Raw genomic sequence first — 15661 nt, 5'->3', positions numbered from 1 at the left:
TTTAAATATCTCTTTATCTGATGAGATTTGGGACTTGATTCTCAAATCGGTTAATTCAACCTCTCTTTGTGCTCGCCATTGCCTTTTACAGTTTAAGATTGTTCATAGAGCACATATGTCTAAATCTAAATTATCTCAATTTTACCCTAACATTAGTCCTCTCTGTGATAAATGCAAAAGGGGCGAGGCCTCTCTTATTTATATGTACTGGTCCTGTCCTGGTTTAGAGAAACTTTGGAAAGACGTTTTTATAACTTTATCCTGTATTCTGAATCACCACTTAGAACCTAACCCTTTAACTGCTCTGTTTGGTTTTTTGGGTGAGACTGATATACGTTTGAGTTCAACTAAGTGTCGAATATTATCTTTTGCTTCTCTCCTGGCTAGACATTTAATCCTCCTTAGATGGAGAGATGTTGCCCCACCCACGCATGCTCAATGACTTAATGATATTATGTCCTGTTTAGACCTTGAAAAAATTCATTATTCAATTCTTAATTCGGATATAAAGTTTCATAAGGTCTGGGGACCTTTTATTGAGTACTTTCATAACCTTCCTCTTAATTAAGGTTTTTTTTTTTCAGTCCCTTACTTTCAGCTCTTTTTTTTTGGTAGTAGGCATTATTATCTTCTGTTTTCAAGCGTATTTACAGTTTTGGGGGTTTGATTGTCCTGATTTATATTCTCTATATTGTGTTGTGGTTGGTCTGGAGTTTTTTTTTTTTGCTGTGGGGCTTGGGGAGGATTCTAACTTTACATGACTTCAATTTGGGTGCTTTCTCAATTACCTTTTTTGTATTATATTATTATTGTATGTTTATTTTCGCACTGTATTAACGTTTTTATTTTGGGTTTTTTTTCTTATTTGTAGTGTTGTAGAAAATGCATAAAAAAACCAATTTAAAAAAAAAAAAGAAAGAGGATGTGCTGGAACTTTTGAAAAACATTTGGATTGATAAATCCCCGAGGCCGGACAGGATGTATACCAGGTTACTACGGGAAGTGAGGGAAGAGATTGCTGCACCTGTCAGTGTGTTGGAGCAGGGATCCATTCACAGACCCAGTTTAGTGCACACAGAGATATTAATTGAGTAACAATTCCCAAGGTGCAAATAAAGTCAGTGTCAAAGTTTACGCAGAGATCAAAACATCCAGAGAAATCCAAAAACCAGAACTGGGAAACAGATAGAGTCGACATTCAGATGGACAGAGTACAGATACGAACTCCAGGAAAATTCACTGGCACAATCTGGCAACAAACAGGTGAAAACACAGGACTGAAATACACTGAGCAATAAACAGAGGCAGATGATAGGTGGAGCACAATGAGACACAGGAGGCAGCAATACAGGTAATAATGAGAAACAGATGAGAGACGGAGTACTCAGTAATACAGGGGCCGGAGTAGAGCAGGAGCGGGGACAGGAGCACACAGCAATACAAAACCACAGACTGACTGTGGGGGAAACACACAAAGAATGAGTTCAACTGACAGTACCTTTGGTGATGATCTTTCCATCGTCACTGACCACAGGATTGGTACCAGATGATTGGACAGTAGCAAACGTTATTCCTTTGTTCAAGAAAGGGAGTGGGGATAACTCTGGGAATTAGACTAGTGAGTCTTACTTCAGTGGTGGGCAAATTATTTGAGAAGATTCTTAGAGACAGAATTTACAAGCATTTGGGGAAGTATAGTCTGAGTACGAATAGTCAGCATGGGCTTTGTGAGGAGCAGGTCATGCCTCAAAGGCTGAATGAATTCTTTGAGGACATTGATGAAGTTAGAATAGTGGATGAGGTGTATGTGGATTTTAGTAAGATGTTTGTTAAGGTTCCCCTTAGTAGATTCTTGTGAAAGTCAGGACGGATGGGATACAGGGAAACTTGGCTGTGTGGATTCAGAATTGGCTTGCTCATAGAAGGCAAAGGGTGGTAGTAGGTAGAGCATATTTTGCCCAGAGGTCGGTAACCAGCGGTGCTCCTCGGGGATCTGTTCCGGCACCCCTGCTCTTTATGATTTTCATAAATGACTTGGATGAGGAAATGGAAGGGTGGATTTCTAAGTTTGCAGATGACACTCAACAGCTTGCTCTCCATTATCATACTATCCTGGCTTGCGTATCATGTAGACAGCTGGGACACATCATCCATGGTCAACCCTGACCAATGGAGGGCCTCGGATGACAAGTTTGGTGGAATTGTGGAGAGTGTGGAGCTTTGTTGTTGATGATCATGGGACATTGACAGTTTGCAGAGCTGGGCTGAGAAGTGGCAGATGGAGTTCAATCTGGAAAAGTGTGAAGTGATTCACTTTGGAAGGTTAAACGTGCAGGCAGAACACAGGGTTGATCCTTAGCAGTCTAGAGGAATGGAGCGATCTCAGGGTTCACGTCCATAGACCCCTCAAAGTTGCAACACAAGTTGATAGGGCTGGTAAGAAGGCGTATGGTACGTTAGCTTTCATTAGTCATGGAATTGAGTTCAAGAGACATGAGGTAATGTAGCAGCTCTATAAAACTGGTTAGATCGCACTTGGAATATTGTGTTCAGTTCTAATCGTCTCATTATAGAAAGATGTGGAAGCTTTAGAGAGGGTGCAGAAGAGATTTACCAGGACACTGCCTGGATTGGACAGCATGTCTTAGGAGGACAGGTTAAGTGAGCTTTTGTCTTTGGAGTGAAAGAAGATGAGAGGCAACTTGATAAAAGTGTACAAGATGATAAGTGGCATAGATTGAGTGGATAGCCAGGACTTTTTTCCTCAGGGCTGAAATGGCTAATACAAGGTGAGCATAATTTTAAGGTGATTGGAGGGAAATATAGGGGGATGTCAAAAGGCAATTTTTTTTACACATAGAGTAGTGGGTGTGTGGAATAACCTGCCAAGGATGGTAGTAGAGGCCTTGGGGATCTACTTAGAGACATTAGGGACATTTAATAAACTCTTCAATAGACACATGGATGTTAATGGAGGGCTATGTGTAAGGGAAGAGTCAAATTGATTTGAGAGCAGGTTAAAAGATTGGCATGATATCACTGGATGAAAGGCCAGTACTGTGCTGTAATGTTCAATGTTCTTTGTTCTGAAAGGTATAATGCTGCCTAAGAAATACTAGGCCTGAAGACTAGTTGGGAAAAATACAGATTTCAGCAAAGGAAGACCAAGGATGAAGAGTTATCTAGTCAGAAATATGAAATAGACTGGAAAGTATTTCAGATATGTGAAAATTCAAGTGGGTTCTTACAAACTGAGCTGGAAGAAATTGAATTAAGGAATAGAAAGCAGCGGAGAATTTAAACAAATATTCTGTTCCTGAAAATCAAAACTGGAAATTTGAAATAAAAACAGAAAATGGCTCCACGGGTTGGAAGGTGGAAAATAACTTCACTGCTTACGAGAAGTGAGTGAGAGAATAGTGAGAAAATGGAACTGTAGATGAGTTAGCCTGAGTGGTAGAGAAGAATTTATCATAAAGTAAACGATGACAGTGAACTTAAAATAATAATATGCATCAGTGTAGTAGCATCAGCAGGAATTTAAGAATGTGGCGTTATGTTTAACAAATGTTTGACTGTTTTTAGCTGGTAACTGATAGGTTAGATAAGAGGGAATAAGTGGTTTTGAACTTTCAGGAGGCCTTTCATAAGGTGCAAAATACAAGATTAATGATTAAAATTAGAGAAAGTGGGATTGGAATAATATAATTGATTGTGAATGCTTAAAGAACAGACAACAGTTGGATAGGAATAAATAGATAGGTTTTGAATGGAATGCTGTGACTAGTGACATGTGGACATGTAAGGCATTGGACAGACCACATTTGGAGTATTGTGAGCAGTTCTGGGCCCCAAGTCTAAGAAAGAATGTGCTGGCCTTGGAGAGGGTCCAGAGGAGGTTCTCAAGAATGATCCCAGGAATAAAAGGGCTAATGTACGAGGAGGGTTTGATGGCTCATGGCCTGTACTCGCTGGAGTTTAGAAGAATAAGGGAGAATCTAATTGAGACCTACCGAATATTGAGAGATCTCGAAGGAGTGGACATGGAGAGGATTTTCCGATGGTGGCAGAGTCTAGAATCAGAGGGCACAGCTTCAGAATACAAGGACATCCATTTAGAACAGAAATGAAGAGGAATTTCTGTAGACAGAGGATGGTGAATCTGTGGAATTCATTGCTAACAGACGGCTATGGAGGCAAGTCATTGGGTATATTTAAAGTGGAGGTTGATAGGTACTTAATTAGAGTGCCAAAGGGTTCAGGGAGAAGCCAGGAGAAAGCAATTGATAGGGAAAATAAATCAACCATGACTGAATGGCTGAGCAGACTCGATGAGCCATATGGCATATGGCTCCTATGTCTTATGTCTTGCATTGGAAAGATCAGCTCTTTCCCAGCTATTTCAATAATACAGAGAGGAGGACCAAGTGTAAGATATCTCGGTTTGAAAAGGATACAAAACTGGGCGTCAGTGTGAGTGGCGAAGAGAATGCAGAGAGGCTCCAAAACAATGCTGACAGACCAACAGAATTCAAGCATATTTAGCAGGTGAAATATGTGTAAAGATGTGAGGTCGTTCACTTCTGTCAGAAAAATAATAACCTGGACATTTTGCATCATATGTCACTCATAAGGAATCTGATTCTAATTCTTCTTCTGTATGGTGAAAGGTTGAAAGATGTTAGTTTTCAGAGCTTATTAACTTGGGCATTTTTGTACATGAGTAATGGAGAGTTAACATGGCGGTATTGGGTGGGACTACAACTAGAGGATAGGGGTTAAGTGTGAAAGGTGAAAAGTTTAGGAGGAACATAAGGGGAAGCTTCTTCACTCAGTGGCTTGTGAGAGTGTGGAATGAATTTCCAGCACAGGTGGTACATGTGAGCTTGATTAAGAGAAGTTTGGATAGGTACATGGATAGCAGGGGGTATGGAGGGCTATGGTCCCAGTACAGGTCAACAGGAGTATGCTGTGTAAGTGGTTCAGCCCAGACTAGATGGGCCAAGGAGCCTGTTTCTGTGCTGTATTTTTGTATGACTCTATGATATAACAGCCAGCTGGGATAGTACTGTAATTAGTTCGGTGATCTTCATTGCAGTAGGATTTGAGTACAGGAGTTGAGCTATGTTATGCAATTTCTAGATGCTGGCTGACCTGCGGAGTGTTTCAAGTATTTTCAGTTCCGTTGTTCAAGGTTCACCATATTGACTTGTGGAACAGTACAATTGGGAGGGGGTTGGGGGTGAACCTGATAGAGACAGTGCAGTTATGCCACATTGGATTTGTTCTGAGGAGAAGTGAAGCACCACTTGTACTTTGTTCACTTTAGAAGAAGGAAGACAGAAATTGCTTAGGAGAGTAGATTAGAAGTCTTTGGTGACACACATATGAGAAACTGAATGAACTGCTTCAATTTCTTGTGTTGCTGCAGTAGCCATTCAATGCTTTACCTAAATAAGCAAATATCAGCTTTATAAGTAAAATATCGATAATAAGAGACATCATAGTCAACCAGACTGACATTAAGATGTTACCATGATTTTTTTCACACAATTACAATATCTATCAGTTCTGTGTCAAGCAACATCACCACCTTACTTGCACTTCCTGAACTCACAAACAGTATTTCTAAAAATATTGGTGCATTTTAAAGTTTAAGACTAAGACAGAACTATTTTCTTTTTCTACATAGTTTCTCTACACACTTACAATTGGATTGATACTTGAATTGATGGGTGGAATCGTAGCATTGATCTTCAGGAATCAGGTAAGTAATTAATACTTCATCACAAAATTGATCATAATGCATATTAGCAGACTTTGAATTGTTAAGCTCTGTATTAACCTTTTTATACCCTATTTTGCTATTGTTTTTCCTTTGCTTAATATTGTTGAATAATTAGAATGATTCTACACAAAAAAAGCACAAAATGGCCTTTCATTTTCAATTTTTAATGGAGACATTTGGGTATTGTTTCTAATAATTGTTTTAGATTTTGACAACAGGCAGTTTTGTTCCAGTTCCAATTATGGATATTTGGCAGAACAAGATGGAATTTAATTCTCCCTAGTGTGACTTGGTGCATTTTGGGAGGACAATAAAGAACAGCAATGAATGGTAAGGCCTAGGGAATATTGAGGAACATAGGAGGAGACTGTGTCACAAATCCAAGGATCTCTGAAGGCAGCAGCCCAGGTAGATAATGTGATACTGCCTTCATTAACTAGGTCATAGACTATACAAGTTTAGAGCATATGATGCAACATTTTCTAAAGGATTTGCAAAGCCACAGCTGGAGTACTGAGATCAGTTTTGATCATTACACTGTATGAAGGATGTGATTGCACCGAAGAGTGGAGAGAGAAAATTCTCCAGGATGTTGTCTGGGATAGAGTGCTTCCATTAGAGGCTGAGTTCATTTTACTTGGAATGGAAAAGACTGAGGAGAATTTAGTAGAGATTCAAAGCAAATTTATTATCACATATATATGTCACTACACATGACCCTGAGATTCATTTTCTTGAGGGCATATTCAATAGGCATAATAGAATCAATGAAAGGTGATTAACTATAGAAAGAATGAATGCTGAACAAATGTATGAGGGGCTTCAGTAGGATGGACAGTATAAAACCCTTCCCAATGGCAGTACTTGGAAGTCTAAAACTAGAGGGTGTAGATTAAGAGTTTTAGAGGCTCTGAGGAGGAACTTTTCTTTCAACCATTAGAATGCATTGCCTGAATGGGTGGTGGAGGCAGGCTCTCTCACGAAACCATCACCATAGTAGTGTAGTGGTTAGTGCAACGCTGTTACAGCTCGGGGAATCGGAGTTCGATGCCAGTGCCTCCTGTAAGGAGTCTGCGCATCCTCCCTGCAGAATGTGCGGATTTTCTGCAGATACTCTGGTTTCCTCCCACAGTCCAAGGACATATGGATTCGTGGGTTAATCGGCCACTGTAAATTAGGTTAGCTTGATCGTGGCAGTCAGTGGTTGTTGGGTGCATGGTGCGAAGGACTGGAAGGGCCTACTCTGAGCAGTGATAGCGTCGTGCTAATGGCCACGCTAACGTAGCGGCCAGACTCGGTCCGGGAGGTGAGATCACATGAGATTCAGAGTGAGGTAGCCAAAATTGGGAAGATTTGGCAGAAAGAGTCAAAGGGTGGTGGTGCAGGGTTGTCTTTCAGATTGGAGGCCTGTGAAAGGTGGTGCGTAGCAGGCATCGATGTGGGTGCTCTGTTGTTTGTCAGATATATTTATGATTTGGATGAGAACATGGGCAGCGTGATTAGTAACTTTATGGACGGCAACAGAATTGGTGGTATAGTCAAAAGGAAGGTGGTTGTCAAAGGTTACAATTAGATACTGAACAACTAGGAAAGTGGGCAAAAGAATGGCAGATAGAATTTAACTTGGACAAGTTCCAAGTGATGTATTTTGGGAAATTAAATCAAAGCAGGACTTGCACAGTAAATGGTGAGTATTGTAGAAGAGGGGGACCTTGTGGTACAATCACATAGTGCCCTTCAAGGGACAGGCACTGTGTACAAGAGTTAGGACATCATGTCATAGCTGACGTTGGTGAGACTGCATCTGGAATATTGTGACCAGCTCTGATCAGCAGACCAAAGGAAGGATGGCCTCCAGTTTGAACCCACCAATAATCCCATACGATTGACTGCTTCTCCTGACACCTCTCCCTCCAGATTCTATGGAACACCCTCTCTGCCATGTGGCAATACCTGTAGACCCTGTCTCTTGCTCTGCCACAGCTCCAGGCCTCTATTTCCACTGTCTGCTAAGGAACTCTCCTACACTTTATCCCCCACCAGATCTGTGCTTTCATCCACTGGTTTTTCTCCTTCCTCGTTGATGCACCATCAATAACTCTCGGAGACGGGAGGTGAGCGATAGGCTTTTATTAGCAGCAAAAGGGAGCACGGCATCCCGGAGACTGAGGGAGGAGCAGTGCCTCCAATCGCCTTTATACAGGGGTCTGTGGGAGGAGTCACAGGAGCAGTCAGCAGAGGGGCATGTCCAGACAGGTATACATAGTTTACCACACTCGTGTCCAGGAATGATCGGAAGATCACCTGTCTCCAGACTGCAAGGATGCTGTTGTAGTTTGGTTTGACTGACCTCTACCTCGCTGAGGCCAGGCAGCAATTCTTAGACATCTCCTCTTACTTATTCCTTCAACAGCTCTGCGCCATCACTATCACTGATTCTGGAGATCTCCCATCTATTGCACCAATCTCATAGTTCCCTTACCCTGCACTGCTCATTTCTACCTCCCACCCTAGATCCATAATCTTGACTGTCTAGGTAGCCCATTGTTTCTACCTGTTCCTTCCCACTGAACTTGTCTCCACACATCTCAACTCCATTTTGTCCCCTTTTCTCACCTACAAAAACGACACTTCACATGCTCTCAGTCTCTTCAATCACTCTTAAGTTCCCTGGCTCTGATTGCCTCATTTTCACTTTGGATGACCAGTCTCTATAAACGTCTATACCCCATCACTAAGGATTTAAAGCTCTTTGTTGCTTTCTAGACCACAGATCTAACCAGTTACCCTCCACCACCACCTTCTTGCGTCTGGCAAAAGTAGTTCTCTTCCAGCTCCTCCCACTTTCTCCAAACCCAAAGTGTAGCCATAAGCTGCAGTTCGGCCTGCCTTTTTGTTGGCTGTGTGGAATAGTCCAAACCTACACAAGTAACACTCCCCAATGCTTTCTGCACTACATTGATGCTGCTTCCTACACCCATGATGAGTTCAACAATTTCATCAACTTTACCTTCAACTTCCACCCTGCCCTCAAATTTACTTGGTCCATCTCCCTCCACTTTGTGAATCTCTCTGTCTCCATTTCTAGACACAGATTGTCTACTGATATCTTTAATAAATCTACTGACTCTCACAATTACCTTGATTATACCTCTTCCCACCCTATATCTTGTAAAAACACTGTTCCTTTCTGTCAATTCCACTGTATCTACTACATCTGTTCTCAGCATGAGGCTTCCCATTCCAGAACATCTGAGATGTCCTCCTTCTTCAAAAAAAAAAATGGGCCGCCCTTCCTCTACCATCAATGCTGCCTTCTCTTCTGCTCATGTGCCCTTCACCTCCCTCTGAGACCCCTCCTCCTTCGCTTTCACCATGGTCCTCTCATTGCTGCTATCAGACTTATTCTTACTTAGCCCTTTACATCTTCCACCTATCACCTCCCAGCTTCTCACTATCACTCCTCCCCCACCCATCTACCTCCCCCATCATCTGGTTTCACCTATCACCTGTACTCCTTTCACTCCCCCCACCTTATTCAGGCTACTTCCTCTTTCCTTTCTAGTCCCGATGAGGGGGTCTCAGTACGAAAAGTGAACTGTTTGTTCTTCTCCATAGAAGCTGCCTGACTTGTGGAGTCTCTCCAAAATGCCGTGTTTCTGCATTTTGAAGATATGGTTAAGTTAGAGAAGGTTCAGAAAAGATTGACAAGGATGTTGCCGGGACTGGAGGCTTTGAGTTCAAAGGAGAGACTGCAAAGGTTGGGAATGTTTTCTGTGGAGTGAAGGAGACTGAGGGATGATCTTATACAGGTTCATAAAGTCGCTGTCTTCTTCCCATGGTAGGGGAGTCCAAAACAAGAGGACTTGGGTTTAACGTGAGAGAGGAAAGATGCGAAGGGGACCTGAGGGCAAGTTTTTTCACACTGAAGGCGATAGGTATATGGCAGAAGGTGACAGAGGAGGTGGTAGAAGCAGGTTCAATTACAACATGTAACAGACACTTGGTCAGGTACACAGGTAGGAAAGGATATGTGTAAGTGCAGACATATGGGAAAGGGGCTCAGCAAGGTGCCTTGATGGGCATGAATGAGTTGGGCCAAAGAAGGCATTTTTGCACTAGGACCTTGTCGTGCAGTGACGATCATGTCTGTTTTACTCCAGCTGAATGGAAACCACACTGATCTGTGCGATTGCTTGGTTACTTGGAGGAGGCAGCTGAGGGGATCTTGGTGGTATCAGTTGATTATCTTAGTTTGAAAGTTGTGCTTATCCTCTTCTCACCCTCCTCCTTCCCCAACTTAGGAGGGGCCCTGTGTTCCTGGATTGCCACGTGAGTGCAGCTGATTACAGTCTGAGTTCTGAAGAAGCAGAAATCGCCGGTAGAGAAAGTACAGAAGTGTCTTCTTCTAGAGTATGGAATGCCAGCAACTTTCATAATGCTGCAGTGATCATTAAGTTGTGAGGTGTCGTCTAGAGCACTCATTACCTCAGACTCTGGGGAAGTATTTCAGGCACCTGTGACCCATGTGGAGGTCCCCTGTGTAAGCCTTCTGCCTCTTCCCTCAGGTCTCCTAGCATTACACTTGGTATCTGTGGCACCTGACCTGAAAATCCAGCTCAGATAATCTTCTATTATATGGATGATGTCATTAGCTGTTTTTCTATCATTGGAATTGCAAATACCAGATTTCATTTCCACTGGCATTCCACTTCAGGCTGAAAGACATTTCTCACTGTGCAATGCTGAGAAAACAGCACTCTGCAATGTGATGGCTGTGGAACTAGCCTGCACTTGTGTTCATTCCAAGTTGACATCATTCAGCAGGGTATCTGCATTATTTGATTGTTCTTTGCTTAATACACTCACTTCATATTTTAAACACAAAATGGGTTCTAATGTGAACTTGTACAACCTAAGAAAACTGCAGAGATGCTGGGAATAAATTACAGTACCTTAAGTCAAAACTTAAGGCATTCTTCCTGACTGCAAAACCAAATATATGCATAGCTTCCAGAAAAAAAAAGACATGTTTGGTGGTTTGTGAAGATAAGAAATCTGCTTGAAAATTATGTAAGTCAAAATTATTTGGCTGCAAGATAAATCTGATAGAGATGGGGGCTGATGGCCACTTGAAGTTATTGCAGAAAATATTTGCCAGTGCATATGTCCAAGTGACACATTTGTGTTGCGTGCATGTGATGGTGTTCTACAGTGACATTAAATGGTGCACTCGTACAAAATTCTACTGTGTAAAAAAATAAATAAATAAATAAATAAAAATAAATAAAAATAAAAATAAAAAAATTTAAAAAAAAAAACCAAAAATAAACCTCAAGAATATGGAACAAATTCTAATCAGAGGACTAAACCCTGCTTTGACTTTGGTTTAACATTTCCAAAGCTGCTTAACATGCTGTTGGAGAGTATTTAAATATTCACCATTCAAAATCAGAATCAAGTTTATTATCACCAGCGTGTGTTGTGAAATGTGTTAACTTAGTAGCAGGAGTTCAATGCAATATGTAATAATATAGAAAGAAAAAAAACAAGTAAATCAATATATATGTATATTAAATAGTTAGATTAAAATACTGCAAAACAGAAATAATATACAAAAACAAGTTGCAAGCTCAGTGTTTCATTGTAAGCTCATTCTTGTGTTTCTTCATTGTTCACACCACCCCAACCCTAAATCATTTTCTTAACTCCACTCCCAAAATATTTATCTGCCTGATCACTCCAATCCTCAAGATATGCTGTCAGAATCTGAATCAGAATCAGTTTTAATATCACCAGCATATGTATTGAGATTTGTTGTTATGCAGCAGCAGTACATTGTAATAAATAATAATAAAAACTGTGAATTACAGTTAAATTAAATAAGTAGTGCAAAAAAGTAGGGAGGTAGTGTTCATGGTTTCAATGTCCATTCAAAAATCTAATGACAGAGAGGTAGAAGGTGTTCCTGAATTGTTGAGTGTGTGCCTTCAGGCTCCTGTTCCTCCTAGCAATGAGAAGAGAGTATGTCCTGGGTGATGGGGGTCCTTAATGATGGATGCCGTCTTCTTCAGGCATTGCTCCTTGAAGATGTCCCGTATGCCGGAGAGGCTAGGCCCCATGATGGAGCTGACAAGAGTTTACAACTTTCTTCAGCTTATGTCGATCCTATATAGTTCCCCCCCCCCCCATACCAGATGGTGATGCAGCCGAGTAGAATGCTCTCATGAAATATTTGTAGAAATTTGTGAGGGTCTTTGGTGACATACCAAATGGCCTCAAGCTCCTAATGAAATAGAGCCATTTCATACCTTCTTTGTAGTTGCATCAATATGTTGGGGTCAGGGTAGATCCTTAGAGATGTTGTCACCCAGGAACTTGAAATTGCTCACTCTTTCCACTTCTGATCCCTCTATGAGGACTGGTGTGTGTTCTCTCGTTTTACCCTTCCTGAAATCCACATTCAATTCTTTGGTCTTACTGGCATTGAGGGCAAGCTTGTTCCTGCAACACCACTCAACTAGCTGGTATATCTCGCTCCTGTGTGCCTCTCATCACCATCTGAAATTCTGCCAACATTAGCTACAGGTACCTTCATAGCTGTAGTTCTATTCTCCCTTTCAAAGCGTGCTTAAAAGGCGTTGAACTCCTCTGGGAGTGAAGCATCACAGCCATTCACGATGTTAGGTTTCACCTTGTAGGAAGTAATGGCCTGCAAATGCTGTGATCTTCAGTCTCTGATACTCAGGGAGTAGAAGTACAGCCAGGTGATCAGACTTCCCGAAGTGTAGGCGTGGGATGGCACGGCAAGTGCTCTTGGTGGTAGGGTAACAGTGGTCCAGTGTGGTGGCTCCTCTGGCTCCATAAGTGAAATGTTGGTAATAATTGGAGACTGTTTTCAAGCTGACCTGGTTAAAATCCCCCAAAATGTTGGGGAAGGCATCAGGATGTGCTGTTTCATGCCTGTTGATTACGTCTCTCAGTTCAGGTGGGATGTACACCACTATCAAGATGATGGCTGAAAACTCCTGTGGCAGATAAAATGGGCAACATTTGATCACGAAATGTTCTTGGTCTGGTGGGCAGGACTGGGACAGCACCACATATACCACAAGGAGTTGATCATAAAGCATACTCCACCTCCTTTGCCTTTGAAAGACTCAGCAGTCCTATCTTGGCAGAAAATTGTGAACCCACCATCTGTATCATGTTGTCCATAACGTTGTGAAACAAAAAACACAGTAGGTGCTAATGTCTCTTGGTACAGTAACCTTGCTCTTGGGTCATCGATTTAATTTACCAGACACCACATTGCCAACAGGATAGTCAGTAGTCGGAGCCAGAAGCCTTGTCTCCTTAAGTGAACTTTTAAACCAACGCGGCATTCTCTTTCCCACTGTATTAAAGAAGAACCACACCAGCCGACTACCATCTGAAAGTAATGACTTTGAGTAGCAATAGATTTTTTAAATTGCCTTAAAACAATGTCGCTTACAGTATTGTCCATGGCTGTAGCTGTGGATTTCAGCTGTAGCAGTCTAACATGGGAATGTTTGCTGATTTCCATCAGAGCTGCTCACATAAGTTGCCTTCTTGGTATATGGAGGAATTTAAGGTGGAGGGTTATATGGGAGGCAGGGTTTAAGGGTCGGCACAACATTTTGGGCCGAAGGGCCTGTACTGTGCTGTATTGTTCTATGTTCTTAATGTCGCCCTGAAAGTACTTCAGTACATAAAGTATTCTTCAGCTTTCAGATCGTTCCCACTGGTTCTATTGTCTTACTTACGTCTCTACGAATATAATGTCTTTCATGTTGCCATCAACTCCCATCCGCTCACCCCCCCCCCCCCCACTCACCTACCACCACCCAAAGTAGGGGAAATTTACTGCAGCCAAATAACCAGCCAACATACCATTGGGATGAGGAAGGAAACCAGAGCACCCAGGTGAAACCCTGTGGTCACAGGGAGGACATTTAAACTCCACCACAGGTCAGGACTGGGATGTTCTGATTTATAAGACTTGCCTTCTCTCTTTGCACTTCTGTCCTCCACAGTTGCAGTCTTCTAAAATAGTTGTGTCAGTTGTTGTGGAGAGCATCCATGTGACTTTCCAGTTTTCAGTAGGGAATTGCCTTGTTTCTCAGAACATAGACAGGACTAGATTTAAATCTAGAGGAATATGGAAATTGCATAATAATGTGTTCTGTTTAACTTATGAATTTATATACATTTAAAGGCAAAAATAGACACATTCAGAGATTTGGACAGGAAAATTTACTCTTGAGAATGCTTTAAGATATGAAAACCTTGGCTATTTGAAAAATTACTTCCTATGATGATCTTACCAGCATTTGAATGTCTGCTAAGAGAGCCCTCTGCATAAAAATGTAATAAATATAATGTTAAACTTGTGTACTACCAAATATGTCATCACAATTGAAATTCAGACACTGTTCTAAAGGATATCTAAAAGTAACAATTGATAAATAATCATTATATCTCTTGTATAAATATGAATATTCAGAATGCCTGAATTACATACAGTATTTCATTCTCATTATTATTGATTGATTATGAATTCCATCAAAGCTTTCAAGGTTTAACTTTGTGTACTTTTCTCTCTAGACATTAGACTTCATAAATAACAACATCCGCGACGGAATTGAACATTATTATGATGACCTGGATTTCAAGAACATAATGGATTTTGTCCAACAGAAGGTGGGTTGGATTTTAAAATATTGGTGTCTCCATGTATGTGAAAAGGTTTCCAGGCATCGCTAGTTCCACTGTCTGACAATGTGGTTTTGTAGCAAATTTTGAGAGGAAGGAAGGTCAGGACTCAATTAAATAAGATAACCCTGTTGCAGATGATGAATTTTTAGGAACTTGGCAACTATGTATGCTACCAGGCTCAAATCTAGTCAAGGTGAAAAGCAATACTCGGCTGGTCAGGCAAAAATGTTTCATGGCAGCTACCCTTCCTCATAGCTGATAAATGAGGAAACAGATAGTTAGACAGAAGGGGACAGATACTCACAGTAATATCCATAATAGGACAGAGAGCATGGAATCAAAGTTATACAGCAAGGAAACAAGACTTTGGCCCAACTTGCTCATGCTGACTGAAGTCTACCTGTGCTAGTCCCATTTACCTGCGTTTAACTCTCATTCCTCCAATCCTTTCCCAGCCATGTACCAGTCTAAATGTCTTTTAAACATTATTATAGCCGCCTCCACAGCTTCTTCTGGTAGCTCATTCCATTTACACACCATGAAAGGTGAAAGGTTTGCTTATGAGGTTACTTATATCTCTTACTCCTATTACCTTAAAGCTATGGCTTCTTGTTTTGGACTCCCCTACTCTGGGGGAAAAACTGGGACCACTCCTCAAGCCTCCTCTCCTGTAAACATCTTTGTGAACCAACAACCCATACAGCTGTAATGTAACATCCCAACTCCTGTACTCAATGTCCTAACCAATGAAGGCAAACTAGCCAACCTCCTTCGTCAATGCTTACCCATGTCTCCACTTCCAGAAAGCTATGTATCTGTATCTCTAGATCTCATACCTTTGGCCCTGGGTTGTTCAGATGACACGATGACTGAGAACAGTTAGAGAAAACGAAAGAACATGCTGGACAGTGCGAGGAAGAACAAAGCAATTGCTGGGAATCTTAGACAAAAGAGAAATTGGAAATGTCCAACAAGTCACAACATCTCTAAGAGAGGAAGACAGTTGTACAGAGATGGATAAACTTCAACAGAAATGGCTACTACTATTTCCAGCTAAAGCAGCTCTCCTGTGCCTTCTGTACCTTTCAGGACTTTTACATTGACCACTTGGTACCAGGGTGATTGAAATCCCAC

At 41.4% G+C, this 15661-nt stretch overlaps 1 protein-coding gene across 1 annotated transcript in view; it reads left to right on the top strand.

The window, feature by feature from the left end:
• The window catches only part of tspan15 (tetraspanin 15), a 131202-nt gene that overhangs the window by 51765 nt on the left and 63776 nt on the right, over positions 1-15661 (top strand). Inside the window, exons 3-4 of the mRNA XM_073026799.1 lie at positions 5693-5767; positions 14417-14512. Of these exons, the coding sequence (XP_072882900.1) occupies positions 5693-5767; positions 14417-14512 (171 nt within the window). The remainder of the gene's footprint in view (positions 1-5692; positions 5768-14416; positions 14513-15661) is intronic.

Source organism: Hemitrygon akajei, chromosome 23 (assembly GCF_048418815.1).
Source record: "Hemitrygon akajei chromosome 23, sHemAka1.3, whole genome shotgun sequence".
NCBI lineage: Eukaryota > Metazoa > Chordata > Chondrichthyes > Myliobatiformes > Dasyatidae > Hemitrygon > Hemitrygon akajei.
Note: the sequence above shows the minus strand (reverse complement) of the source record. Positions and strands in the feature narration are given on the sequence as shown.